Source organism: Moschus berezovskii, chromosome 20 (assembly GCF_049115385.1).
Source record: "Moschus berezovskii isolate FMDL1 chromosome 20, NW_MosBer_1.0, whole genome shotgun sequence".
In the NCBI taxonomy this organism is placed as follows: Eukaryota; Metazoa; Chordata; class Mammalia; order Artiodactyla; family Moschidae; genus Moschus; species Moschus berezovskii.
Genome location: NC_142479.1, coordinates 57106000 through 57120597, shown reverse-complemented (window position 1 = coordinate 57120597; position 14598 = coordinate 57106000). Strand labels below are relative to the sequence as shown.

Below are 14598 nucleotides of genomic sequence, written 5' to 3'. Positions count from 1 at the left end.
GAAGTGACTAATGGTGGGACAAAGGGGTGATGGCACTTGCCAGGCAGGATGGAGAAGAACGATGAGAGATTTCATCACACTACTCAGAATGGTCACAGTGCAAAACTTGTGATTTGTTTATTTCTGGAATTTTCCATTTAATGTTTTTGTGGAAAATATAGTTGGCTGTGGGTAATTGAAACCACAGATAAGGGGGAACTGGTGTATCTGATGGTTTTGGAGGCCAGAAGTTCACAGTCCAGATGCTGGTAGGGTTGGTTCCTTCTGGAGATTCTGAGGAAGAATCTGTTCCACGCCTTTCTCTCAACCTGCAGTGTCACCAGCAGCCTTGGGCATTCCCTGGCCTGTAGACACATCACTGCAGGCCCCGCCTCTGTCATCACACAGGGTTCTCCCTCTGTATCTCCGGCTTCGCTTGGTGGTCTCTGTGTGTTCTCTCTTCTCCCCTTATAAGTAGATTGGTCACATTGGTTGAAGGGCCCACCGTACCCCAGTATAACTTCATCTTAACACATTTGCAACAACTCTACTTTCAAATAAGGTCACGTTCTAAGGTACTGGGGGGTAGGATTCCAGCATATCTTTTGCAGGGTTGCTGGGGGGACACACACAATTCAACCCATAACATGACAAAAGAACAAATAAACCAATTTGAAAATCGGCAAAGGATTTGAATAGACCTTTCTCCAAAGAAAATATACAAATGACCAATAAGCATATGAAAACAAGCCCATTGTTTTTAGACATCAGAGAAATGCAAATCAAAACCGTAAGTTTGCACCTCATATTATAGCCATACATTCATCTGACTATAATCAAAAGTACAGATGATAATGATGGATAGGATGTGGAAAAATTGGAACCCTCATACACTGCTGGTGGGAAGGTAAAATGGTACAGCCACTTAGGAAAACAGTTTGGAAATTCCTCAAATGTTATACATAGTTATCATCAGTTGAGTTCAGTTGCTTAGTTATGTCCATCTCTTTGTGACCTCATGGACTGCAGCATGCCAGGCTTCCCTGTCCGTCACCAACTCCCAGAGCTTTCTCAAACTCATGTCCATTGAGTCTGTGATGCCATCCAACCATCCCATCCTCTGTCATCCCCTTCTCCTCCCGCCTTCAATCTTTCCTAGCATCAGGGTCTTTTCTAATGAGTCAGTTCTTTGCATCAGGTGGCCAAAGTACTGGCGCTTCAGCTTCAGCATCAATCCTTCCAATGAATATTCAGGATTGATTTCCTTCAGGATTGACTGGTTGGATCTCCTTGCAGTCCAAGGGGCTCTCAAGAGTCTCCTCCAACACCACAGTTCAAAAGCATTAATTCTTTGGCACTCAGCTTTCTTGCTTTCTTTATGGTCCAACTCTCACATCCATTCACGGCTACTGGAAAAACCATAGTTTGACTAGATGGACCTTCGCTGGCAAAGTAATGTCTCTGCTTTTTAATATGCTGTCTAGGTTGGTCATAGCTTTTCTTTCAAGGAGCAAGCGTCTTTTTATTTCATGACTGCAGTCATCATCTGCAGTGATTTTAGAGCCCAAGAAAATAAAGTCTGTCACTGTTTCCACTGTTTCCCCATCTATTTGCCAGGAAGTGATGGGACCAGATGCCATGACCTTCATTTTTTGAATGTTAAGTTTTAAGTCAGCTTTTTCACTCTCTTTCACTTTCAAAAAGAGGCTCTTTAGTTCCTCTTAGCTTTCTGCCATAAGGGTGGTGTCATCTGCATATCTGAGGTTATTGATATTTCTCCTGGCAATCTTGATTCCAGTTTGTGCTTCATCCAGCCCAGCGTTTCTCATGATATACTCTGCATGTAAGTTAAATAAGCAGAGTGACAATATGTAGCCTTGACGTACTCCTCTCCCAATTTGGAACCAGTCTGTTGTTCCACATCCGGTTCTAACTGTTGCTTCTTGACCTGCATACAGGTTTCTCAGGAGGCAGGTAAGATGGTCTGGTATTCCCGTGTCTTGAAGAATTTTTCACAATTTGTTGTGATCCACACAGTCAAAGGCTTTAGCATAGTCAATGAAGCAGAATTGGAATTTCTGGAATTCTGTGATCCAACGGATGTTGGCAATTTGATCTCTGGTTACTCTGCCTTGTCTAAATCCAGCTTGAACATCTGGAAGTCCATGGTTCATGTACTGTTGGAGCCTGGCTTGGAGAATTTTGAGCATTACTTTGCTAGTGTGTGAGAAGAGTAGTACTTTGAACATTCTTGGCATTGCCTTTCTTTGAGACTGGAATGAAAACTGACCTTTTCCAGTCCTGTGGCCACTGCTGAGTTTTCCAAATTTGCTGGCATATTGAGTACAGCACTTTCACGGCATCATCTTTTAGGATTTGAAATAACTCAGCTGGAATTCTATCACCTCCACTAGCTTTGTTTGTAGTGATGCATCCTAAGACCCACCTGACTTCACATTCCAGGATGTCTGGCTCTAGGTGAGTGATCACACCATCATGGTTATCTGGGTCATGAAGATCTTTTTTGTTATCATATTATCCATCAATTCCACTTCTAGGTGTGTACCAAGAGAATAGAAACCATGCATCCACAGAAAAACTTGTACATCAAGGTTCTCTGCAGCATTATTCATAATTGCCAAAAAGTAGAAAACTACTCATATGTACGTCTTCTGAGGAGTGGATATATAAAACATGATAAATCCATAACTGGAATATTACTTGGTAATAAAAAGGAATGAAGTAATGATACATGCCAGGACATGGATAAACCTTGAAAACACCATGCTAAGGGAAATAAACCAGTTTCAAAAGACCACATGTAGTAAAATTTCATTTATACATATTCAAAATGGGCAAACCTAAGGAAACAGAGGGGGTTTCCTAGGTGGCGCAGGGGTAAAGAATCTGTCTGCAATGCAGAGACACAAGAAAGGTGAGTTTGATCCCTGGGTTAGGAAAATCCCCTGGAGGAGAAAATGGCAAGCCACTCCAGTCTTCTTGCCTCGAGAATCCCATGGACAGAGAAGCCTGGCAGGCTACAGTCCATGGGGTCACAAAGAGTTGGACATGACCGAGTCCTCACACATGGAAACAGAAAGTAGATTATTGATTGCCTAGAACTGGAGTGGTTGAGGGGAAACAGGGAGTGGCTGCTGATGGGGTTTCCTTATGGAACAATGAAAATGTTCTAAACGTAGATTGTGGTGATGGTTGCACAACTCCATGAATATGCTAAAACTACCGAATTACACACTTTTTTTTTTTTTGGTCACATCATGCTAGATCTTAGTTCCCCAATCAGGGATGGAACCCATTCCCTCTGCAGTGAAAGGGCAGAAGTCGTAACTACTGCACTGCCAGGGAAGTCCCTGAATTATACACTTTAAATAGTTTAATTTTATGATGTGAATCGTGTCTCAATAAAGGTGTTTTTTAAAAACAAACAAACCTGCCTTTGCTTCTTTTCCAATAGAAAAGCAAGAGCTGGATCTCAGAAGATGACTTCTACCGGCCTCCCCGGGAACAGCCCACAGACAGTCCTTCTGATGCCGCCACAGCTTCTCCCAGAGGGATTCCCGAGTCAAGGCCTGGCCTCCTCGTGCAAGAACCAAGACGAAGCTGCTCCATGGAGGCCTTAGACAAAGCTTGTGCGCCTTCTCCAGGAAATGGGAGAAGCAGGGCCGCCCCGGCGCCACCAGAACACAGAAACTTCAGGGTGGTGCATCGCCGGCAGATGGGTAGGCAGCTCTGCGGGCTTCCGGGTGCCGCACTGCGCATGAGCAGTGCCTTTCGGAGAGCGGTTACTGACTGGGCGGTACTTCTCCCAAGAAAAACCTCATCCCAAAATGTAATAAGGAGCACCCTTGCAGAGTAATTCAGGAAGGCATTTCAGGAAGAGTACTGTATTTTCTCATAAAATCTTTTTTTTAATTTTTATTGGAATATAGTTGATTTACTATGTTGTGTTTCAAGTGTACCGCAAAGTGAATCAGCCACACAAATACATACATCCACTCTTAAAATCTTAAGAAAGTAGTGCTCAAAACTGCGTACAGAGTACACGAATACTGTTTCATGCACGAAAATGGAAAATAACTTGCCTGAAACTCTTCTATGAATCTTAATGATTATATGTAAGATACATAAGATAATCTTAAGAGTATATAGGCCTCTGGACTCTGTCTGGAGCCCAGAACAGAAGCCCCGCCTCTTGAAGGCTCAGTTGTTTCAACTGCTCCTCCCTAAGGCCTTTCTCTCAGACGGTTTATTTAGCTGCTCTGGTGGGGTTTATCAGATCTGCAGTTTGTTCAGTGTCCTCTGTGAGCAGTTCACAAGGAGGCCAGCTTGACCTCCACACCCTATGAAATTCCATAAATCATTAAATAACCATAACCTAATTTTTCTGTAGTCCTCAGAAACAAGCAAATGTGCAAGTGTGTCCTAGAGTCAGTCTGTTTCTCTCATTCTCTGTTAGCAGTGACCCAAGCGGAGAATGCTGGCTGGGTTTCTAGGGCCCTGGCTCAGGGAGCCTGGGCACAGCCCTGGTTTCCATGCCACTTCCTCTTAGGTTTTTCTTTCAGCCCATGTGATGGTTACAACCATACCAGAGAAGGTGTGCCTTATGCCTGCATCATCAGGTACCCAGAAGGATAGGAAGACCCTACACAATGGTTTGAAATCTCTAAGGCTAGTCCAGCCTGGGAGAGAGAACTGTGTGTCCTTTGGATCCCCTTGTTCAGGAAGATGGCTAGCCCCCAGGGATCAGGGAGCCTTGGGCTGTGTGTGGTACACACACTCCCTACTCAACAGATACTTATTGGGCACCTGAGATGTGCCAGGTACTATTCCAGGTGCTGGGGACACAACAGGAAACAAAGCCAGGTCCTTATCTTTACGGGAGTTGTATTCTAGTGTGAGAGACAGGAAATAAGCAGATGAACAAGTAAGCATATAGTGGGGGCAGGGGGTCATTCCTGTGGGGAATAGTAAACTGGGGAGGCAGGCAGGGTACTATTTCATAAAGGATGGCCAGGGACTTCGCTCATGGTCCAATGGTTAGGACTCCACACTTTCACTGCTGGGGCCCACGTTCAATCCCTGCTCGGGGAATGAAGATCCTGCAAGCTGCACAGCACAGCCAGCAAGTAAATAAATAAATAAAGGCTGGCCAAGGAAGCTCTCACAAATTAGGTAACATTTGAGGAGACTTGAAAGGTGGGGAGAGAGGCACGAGGCAATCGTTGTATTTCAAGCAGGGAGAACATGTGCAAAGGCCCTGCGACAGGAACATACTTGATGTGTCCAGTAAGCAGCAGAGACCAGAGTAGCTGGAGCAGAGGAGACGGGAAGCGGGTGGCTAGAGATGAGGTCGGAGTGATGGGGGGCCTCGTGGGCCACAGGAAGGATGTTGGCTTTTGCTCTGAGAGAGACGTGATCTGACTTGGGGGACTCTCCGGGGGAGTCATCCTGGCTCATTTCTTGAGAGGCTTCAGGGGGGCATAGACCAGTCAGGAGGCCACAGCCATGCCCGGCCAGGAATGATGGTGGACCAAGCCCCTGTGGTAGTGGTGGAGGCGGTGAGAAGTGGAGGAAGGCTCTGAATATACCAAGAGGATTTGCTGATAGACTAGATGTGGGGTGTGAAAGGAAAAAAAACAAAAATCAAGGGTAGCTCCAAAGTTTTTAGCCCAAGCATCTGGGAGGATGAAGTGCGCCATTTTACTAGATGAAGACCATCAGGAGAGAAGTGGGTTTGGAGTGGGAGAATCAGGAACACGTTTTTGGACGTGTCAACTTCGAGAAGCCTATTAGACATACACGGAGCAGATGGAGATCGGAATCTAAAGCTCAAGGGTGAGGTCCAGGCTGGAGATAAAAACTGAGGAGTTGTTGGCATAAAGCCCCAAGACCAGGGAAGTTCAGCTAGGAAAAGTGGGTATTAGTAGAGAAGAGAACCAGGGCCGAGCCCAGGGCCTCCATGAAGAGGCCGGTGAGAGGAGGGAGCATCTGAGAGACAGGAGAGGAGGCCCAGTGACGGCAGAGAAGACCTCGGAAAAGGGGGGCTCTGCTGAGTGCAGTAATGCTGATGGGCCAGGCCAGATGGGGACCACCGACTAGCCTTAGGACTTGGCAACAAGGAGGGCCTGGTAGCCTTCCCAAGGGCAGATTCTGTGGACTTGGGACAGAAGGCTGCTTGGAGGAGGTTCAAGAAAGAACAGAAGGAGGGGCGCCCAGAGACAATCCCACACCTCCTCAGGGGGGTTTCTGTGAAGGAGACAGAGACCCAGGGTGGTAATTAGAGATGCAAGTAGAGTCGAGAGATATTTTTAATGCTGGGAGAAATAACAGCGTGTTTGTGGGCTGGTGGGAATGATCCAGGAGAGAGGGAGAAGACAGTGACGCAGGAGGGGCAGAAAAGATTGCTGGAGAGACATCCTTGTCCTTGAGTAGGCGGGGTGGTGGTGGGGGACCCCTGCACAATTACACAGATGGGAGGGTGGCCTCAGACAGAAGCACAGTCAGTTCATCCCCAGCGACGGGGCTCAGAGTGTGGGTGCAGATGCTGGAAGGGGAGCGTGTAGTGAAGCATACATGGAGGTGATTGTTGAAGTGCTTTTATTTTCTCAGTGAAATTCAAGAACACCGTCATCAGCTGGAGTGAGGGTGGGAGGGAGGCTCTCAAAATACGTTCCCATCCAGCCGGTGGTGGCCTGTGTTCTCCGCATGGTCACGGAGTCCACACCCATGACAGGACTCAGGTCCCGGAGATTATCCAGGGTGGCAAAGGGCCAGGCCTATCATCTAAAGAGCCTCTTTATGCCTGCAGGGCTGTCCAACCCATTCCGGGGGCTCCTGAAGCTGGGCACTGTGGAGCGACGAGGGGCCATGGGCATCTGGAAGGAACTCTTCTGCGAGCTCTCCCCACTGGAGTTGCGCCTCTACCTGAGCGGCAAGGAGCGCACCTGCGCGGAGACCTGCTCCCTGCTGCGCTGCGAGTCCGTGGGGCCGGCCCACAGCGACGGCCGCTTCGAGCTGCTCTTCTCCGGCAAGAAGCTGACCCTGCGCGCCTCGTCCCGGGATGAAGCCGAGGACTGGCTGGACCGGGTGCGTGAGGCGCTGCAGAAGTGCCGGCCCCAGCAGGAGGAGGAGTGGGTTACCATCCAGTACCCGGAGCAGCCTGAGGACCCCCCAGAAGCCCCCCAGGGTGGCCACCCTGCCCCCTTGGACCTGCACACAGAGGCTGAAACCCCCCAGGGCCCGCAGTTCAACTGGTCCTTCTCCCAGGTGCCTGAGCCCGACGCTATAAAAGAGTCCCTTCTCTACCTGTACACGGACCGCACATGGATGCCCTACATCTTCTCCCTGTCCTTGGAGTCCCTCAAGTGCTTCCGCGTGAGAAACAATGAGAAGATGTTAAGTGACAGCCACGGAGTCGAGACCATCCGAGATATCCTGCCGGACACAAGCCTCGGGGGCCCAGCCTTCTTCAAAATCATTACGGCCAAGGCCATCCTGAAGCTGCAGGCCGGGAATGCCGAGGAGGCCGCCCTGTGGAGGGACGTGCTACGCAAGGTCCTGGCGTCCTACCTGGAGACGGCCGAGGAGGCGGTGACCCTCGGTGGCAGTCTGGATGAAAACTGTCAGGAGGTGCTGAAGTTCGCCACGCGGGAGAATGGCTTCCTGCTGCAGTACCTGGTGGCCATCCCCACAGAGAAAGGCCTTGACTCCCAGGGCTGCTTCTGCGCAGGTGCTGACGCGCTGTCCCCCACCTCCAGCCTGCCCACACTGGGGTTCCAGCGCTAGGCTCTGCACTCCTTCCTGCGCCCCACAGGCGCCCCCATACTGCCCTGGAGATGTTGCAGCAAATTAGGCTGTTCCATGATCATATTATATTCTTCTGGAGCCAGGGCTTCAAATATTTTTGCATGCTTTTACAAGTGTACACAGGTATTTAATTATAACAATAGGCTCATACTACATACTGGCCAACAGAACTTTCTGTGATGATGACAATGTTCTAGAATCTGTGCCATCCAGTAGTGCGTAGCTACAAGCCACATGTGGCTATTGAATACTTCGTGTGGCTTCCCAGTGTGGAAGGAACTGAATTTTAATTTGGCTTTAATAACATGTGTGTGTGCATGCTCAGTCGTGTCCGACTCTTTGCAGTCCCGTGGACTGCAACCCACCAGGCTCCTCTGTCCATGGAATTTCCCAGGCAAGGATAGTGGAGGGGCTTGTCATTTCCTCCTCCAGGGGATCTTCTTGACCCAGGGGTTGAACCCACGTCTCCTGGGTCTCCCGCATCGGCAGGTAGATTCTTTACCACTGAGCCACCTGGAAAATCCTTTTTAATAATATATTTAAATGGGCACCTGTGGCTTGTCCCCACGATTTTAGACAGCTCAGCTGTATCTATTGTTCTGCTGCTTGGCTTTAATGCAGTTAGGAATCTGTTATACACATTCTTCTACATCAGTACATCTGCTCTGTCATTAGCATCGTCAGATCCAGTCCTTCCATGCCAGGCACTGGGCCAGATGCTTTCTTTGGATTGTCTCATTTAATCCTCACAACAACCCTGTTGGGATTTGTCTCTATTTATAGCTGAGGAAACTGAGTCACAGGACTGGTAAGGACCTGTCCCAGGTTCACACGGCGAGTGATGGGGGAGCCAGAAGAGGACTTGGTGGTCCCAGAACCCGTGCTCTTAGCCAGGCACCCGCAGGGCCCCTCCACTCCCGTGCTTTCAAGGCTGCATGATATGCCCTTGCTCACATCCCATTTCTAGGTCTTCTCCCCAGTCCAGACTATCCATTTCCTTCAGCCCAGGCCCTCCAGCTGAACTGTGAGGAGGTGGCCCTGCTGCACGGGGAGATGCAGCTGTGCGCGGTCTAGGAGCCGTCCCGTCGGGGCGGAGCATGTGGGACTGGAGGGGAAAGCCTGCTTCAGGCATCTGAAGGAAGTGGTCTGCAGTTGGTTGCCCTCTCCCCCCACCCCTGGAGGATGGAGAAGCTATGCATTCTGCCTTCCCTCTTTTATAGAGAAGAGCTTCTTACAGAAAAAAGTCTTCAAGCCCCTGTTCACCCCTTGCCTCCCTCCCCCACCTGCCAGCCCCTAACACTCACACTTTGCCCTTAAGCCCAGGGCTCCAGGTTCAGAGAGGAGGCCAGGCCCCCAGGGCTAGGAGGAGGGCTTCCCCACTGGGGATGTGGATGCTAGAAGGCAGCTTTCCCCACACCTGCCACCACTTTGCCTGCCGCCCCCGCCAGCCCCCAGCCAGCCAGACTGAAACTGGGGAGCTTGGGCCTTCTTTCTGCCCACAGAGCTCTGTGGCCTGGCCTCCGGCCTCTGACATCTGGCTTGTATCTCATAGTTTACTTTCAAAACCTCATTTAAACTTTGTGATAACCCCACAAAGTAGCAAATAGTAGCTGAATTGGAACCTTGCAAAAATTCAGTGAGGGTCAGGATAAAACAGCGCATACACTAAGAACCAGTCCTTCTAGTCTCCAGGAGGCTGAAGGGACTCCCCCTGGCCCCGTAGGAGGCAGGGCCTGTGTTCAGGATTTGAGCCCTGCCTCTGGTGCCCTGGGCATACCCTACTTTGATCCCCTCTGCCCCCTGCTTTGGGGGGCTCCAGCAGAGGGGCTGAAGCTGGGCCCTGCGCCCCATCCTGAGGTAACAGGCCCTGGCTTCAAGCTGGCACCAGGCCATGTCCACCACCTCTGTGTCCAGCCCCGTGTCCCCAGCTCCTTGCCTAGACCTTGACTCCCTGCTTCCATTTCTGGGCCCCGGTGGAGGGGTGAGCTTAGCGGAGGCTGGGATTGGTGTACAAGCCATGGAAACATTGAACAGAGGCAGTTAGGAATAAGAGAACGCCGGCTCTGCTCCAACCTGACCCAAACTTGACTCCAGCTGTGCACCCATTCATGGTGTGACTGGCAGGTTTCCTAACCTCTCTGTGCATCAGTTTCTTCAGCTGGGAAACAGTGACAATAATTCTTACAGAGTTTTGTCATAAAGGTTAATGACCAGAGTTGATTCTGATTGGTGGGAATATGAATGGTGGTTGTTTTTATCTTCACGCTCTCCTTTCTAATCTGGCTGCATTCTCTAGCTAGCAGGCCCTTTGCCTTGGCAGCTACTGTTGTTCAGGAGCTGACTCTGGCCCCACTGCTGCTCACCCTCCCCCTGTTCCTCTCCCCAGGCTGCTCCCGGCAAATCGGCTTCTCATTTGTACGACCCAAGCTCTGTGCCTTCTCTGGCCTCTATTACTGTGACATCTGCCATCAAGACGATGCCTCAGTGATCCCGGCCAGGATCATCCACAACTGGGACCTCACCAAGCGCCTGGTAAGTCTTGAGCCCAGCCTGTCATGGCCATACAGGGCTGCTGAGCAACAGAGAAGGGGTCACTCCTCTTTGCTGCTGCCATTCATATGTTTGGGGGAGTTTGGCTCTAGAGAAGCCAGGGTTACTAGTTTAGGCCCCATGATATGGGGGAGCTGACCAAGAAAGTAATTTGGTGCTGGTCTACAGCCCCTCGGAGAAGTCAATGGCAAGCCACTCCAGTACTCTTGCCTAGAAAATCCCATGGATGGAGGAGCCTGGTGGGCTGCAGTCCGTAGGGTCGCTAAGGGGCGGACACGACTGAGCGACTTCACTTTCACTTTTCACTTTCACACATTGGAGAAGGAAATGGCAACCCACTCCGGTGTTCTTGCCTGGAGAATCCCAGGGACGGGGGAGCCTGGTGGGCTTCCGTCTATGGGGTCACACAGAGTCGGACACGACTGAAGTGACTTAGCAGCAGCAGCAGCAGCAGCTACAGCCCCTGGGCAGAGCTCTGTCCACGCCTGCCTTGGTCCTCGGGTGGGAATCAGGATGGTTCACTGTAGCTCTCCGTGGGCACAGATGAAACTGCTTAGAGCCCCAGCATAGATATAGGCAGAAACGATCGAATAGATTAGATACAGAGGATGGGTGGATGGGTTGGGTGGGTAGTTGCATGCGTGGGTTGAGGGGTGGCTTGGTGGATGGATATGAATGGATGGATGCATAGATATGTGGATGGATGGATAGATGGGTGGATGGATGAATGTAGATGGGTAGATGATGGATGGATGGTGGATGGATGGATGGATGATGGATGAATGAATGGGTCAGCCAGCTGGTACACTTCCCCCTGGGAGCAGTCAACCTTTTCCAGGCATACAAGCATCTACTTTTTGTTACTTTTGGAATCATACTGGGCTCATACTGCTTTATAACATGTTTGTTCAGTTAGTATTACATCTTGGATACTTTTTGATGTTCACCAAATGCTTTTAAATATGATGTATTCTGCAGTCTTTCAGATTTTCCTCTTCTTCAGCTGAGCTTATCTGCTCACGTAGCTGTGTTACCCTGAGCAAACTCTTCCACTTCCTGTTTCCTTGTCCATGAAGTGGGGTTAATTACAGTGCCTGTCTCCAGGCAGCGAGGACTAAAGGAAACAGAACCCACCAGTCACTTAGATGGGGCCCCTTCCCTTTCCTAAGGCCTCACCTTCTGCCCCTAATTCATTCGGTCAGGGTCTGCCTCAAGGGGTGCAGATGGCTTTCTCCCAAAGGTACAGATTTCTGCTAAGACAAGACACAGAAACAGAGGAAGTAGCTGTTTACTTCTCTCGACACCCAGGCCTGCCAGCCATGCTGTCTCCTTATATGTCCCCATCAGAGCCCAGAGAACATAATTCTCAGAACCTATACCACCCTTACCTCCACCCCCTGGGGATGGAAGCACCTGTTACCTTCACTTTGGTTCTCTTTCTCTTTTCTTGGCCATGTTGTACATGGGCTCTTAGTTTCCCCACCAGGGATCGAACCTGCATTGGAAGCACAGAATCTTAACCACTGGACCACATTAGCTTAGAGAAGTCCCAACGTTAGCTTCACTTTGGCTTTTTTATTGGTTATCTCATCCTCACCTCTGCCCTCAGTGTTAGTATTTAACTAACTCCATGGAGAAAATTAAACCTCAAGATGACCACAAGTGCAGAGAACCCTCTGGTCATAAAACACCCTCACCATTTACAACATCTGGATGCCCCTGTTGAGCCATCTCCCTATTCACTGCTGTAATTTTGGTGCTACTTCCTTTTTCCAACTAGAAAATTCTAACAATTCCCTAGGCGTACCTAAGGTCAGGAAGCATCCAACTCTCTCAAAAATGCCAGATCTGGGAAAGACAGGAAGGTTCACAATAGGAAGTGGCTGGCTGGCAGGTTAGGGGCCCCTTGTCCACTGTCTGGCTGACCCACTTGTGCAAGACCTGGCTGGCACTTGGCAGGACGTCAGCCCAAGCCTGGGGCTTCTCCCTTTGTCTGTCTCCTCCACACCCGTGGGGGAGGAACAGTCCCAGGAGAGCTCAAAGCTCATGCCTGTCTAAGTACCTGGCAGTTTTCAGAGCGCATTCCTGCATGTTATTTCATCTGGGCCTCACCCTAAGCCTGGGGCTGAGTTGTGGGAAGGGCTGGGCAACAGCAGTCTGACCTGAGTCACTGACTCACCAGGCCTTTGCCAGTGGGATGCCTGTCGGTTGGGGGCTGGTTCCTCAGGGCTCTGGGAAATGGGGAAAGATGAAGATATCAGTGAGGTGAGAAATGCTGGTGAAGCCGGTAGAGCAGCCCCTGGCCTCACAGTCTCCTGCTGGCCCTGTCCCGTCCCCTGGGGCCAGCAGACAGATGCCTGGACCACACAGGCACCCACAGAGTCTGATGGCAACTCCCATTCACTGAGAAGCTGCTTACCTGGCTTTTCTTTTAATGTAAACTCAATCCCGTGCAGTAGGTGCTTTTATTTCCCCATTTTACAGATGAGGAAATTGAATCACAGAGAGGTTAAGTAAGTTTCTTGAGGTCATACAGTTGAGAAGGGGTGGAGCCAGGATCCAAAGTCGGACTAAGCACTGCAGGGTGTGATTGATGGTGCTCCTCCATCCTTATCCGCCCCAAAGAGACTGCAGGGGAAGGGGGCTTCTCTTTGTAAGTGAGGCGGCCAAGGGTGCAGAGACAGCACTCAATTCACACCTGGGCTCTGCTTTCTTTCTGGTGGCTTGGATCAGTCACTTTAGCTCCTCTGAGTCTCAGTTTCCATATCTGTAAAATGGGATGATGACACCTTCTCCTATGGGTTGTTGTAAGGCTGAAGAAAGGATGCGGTCGAGGTCCTTAGCCCAGTGTCTGGCAAATAATAGGTGCTCAGTAATTGGCGTTAGGGTCAGGGCTGAGGGTAGAACCTTCCACGTCTATCAAGAGGGAGAAACCCAGATCGATCACTCAACTCCACATGGAGACTTGAAGGAAGGCCCTGCCCTGGTTGGTGCTGTTAATGAGGACGGAAGAAGCTTGGGAAACCTCTGGTTAAGCTGTATCTGATCCATGGTTTCCTGTGGTTGGAGCCTGACTCAGATTGGTCACCTGGTTCCTGAGTTGGCCCAGGGTAGTGTCTGTTTCCTTTCAGCAGAAAAATGGGGGCGGGGGCGGGGAGGCCAGGAAATAGTGGGAAGGATCTGTGAGGCCCAGGGGGAGAGGCGTGTGGACCCTCCTTCCCGTCCCTGTGTGGTCAGGGAGGGACAGCTGCTGGTGCCAAGGGGAACAAGCAGGTTTGGAAGCCAGATCAACTGGGTTCAAATCCTGACTTATCTGAGCTATGGGCCTTGGCCAAATCACTTCCTCTCTCTGAACCTCAGTTTCCTCGTCTGTAAAACGAAGGTGGTACCGCTTCCCTCAGCAGGTGGCTGGAGGGGTGAGCGAGGGAGTAGGTGACCCAGCGCCTGGCGACCTCAGGCTCTCACAAAATGGCCCTCCTGTCTCACCCTCACTGCCCGGTGGTGTCCTCAGGTCTGTAGGCAGGCCCTGAAGTTCCTGACACAGATCCGGGCCCAGCCCCTCATCAACCTGCAGCTGGTGAACGCGTCGCTGTACGAGCACGTGGAGCAGATGCGCCTCATCGGGAGGAGCCGGGAGCAGCTGAAGCTGCTGGGGGACTACCTGGGCCTGTGCCGGAGCGGAGCCCTGAAGGAGCTGAGCAAGAGGTGAGCGCCCGGACACGGGGCACACACACAGACACAAAGAGATACACGGAGACACACACACAGACGGAGACGCACACACAGACAGAGATACACACTCGCTGACACACACACAGAGACAGACACACACACAGAGACACACAGACAGAGAGACACACACACACAGAGACACATACACAGACACACACAAAGATACAGACACACACACAGAGACACACAGAGAGACAGAGAGAGACACACACACAGACACACGGAGACACACACACAGACGGAGACGCATACACAGACAGAGACACACACACACAGACACACAGAAAGATACAGACACACAGAGACACACACAAAGATACAGACACACACACAGAGACACACAGAGAGACAGAGAGAGACACACACACGCAGACACACAGACAGAAACAGACACACACACAGAGACACACAGAGAGACAGAGAGAGACACACACACACAGAGACACATACACAGACACACACAAAGATACAGACACACACACAGAGACACACAGAGAGACAGAGAGAGAC

The 14598-nt window shown here is 50.5% G+C and overlaps 1 protein-coding gene across 3 annotated transcripts in view; it reads left to right on the top strand.

Moving 5' to 3' along the window:
- PLEKHM1 (pleckstrin homology and RUN domain containing M1) overlaps positions 1-14598 on the top strand; it is a 56131-nt gene that overhangs the window by 34160 nt on the left and 7373 nt on the right. For all 3 annotated transcript variants that reach the window (XM_055408096.2, XM_055408097.2, XM_088829177.1), the window contains 4 exons: positions 3455-3719; positions 6809-7729; positions 10193-10338; positions 13868-14061. In XM_055408096.2, the coding sequence (XP_055264071.2) occupies positions 3455-3719; positions 6809-7729; positions 10193-10338; positions 13868-14061 (1526 nt within the window). The remainder of the gene's footprint in view (positions 1-3454; positions 3720-6808; positions 7730-10192; positions 10339-13867; positions 14062-14598) is intronic.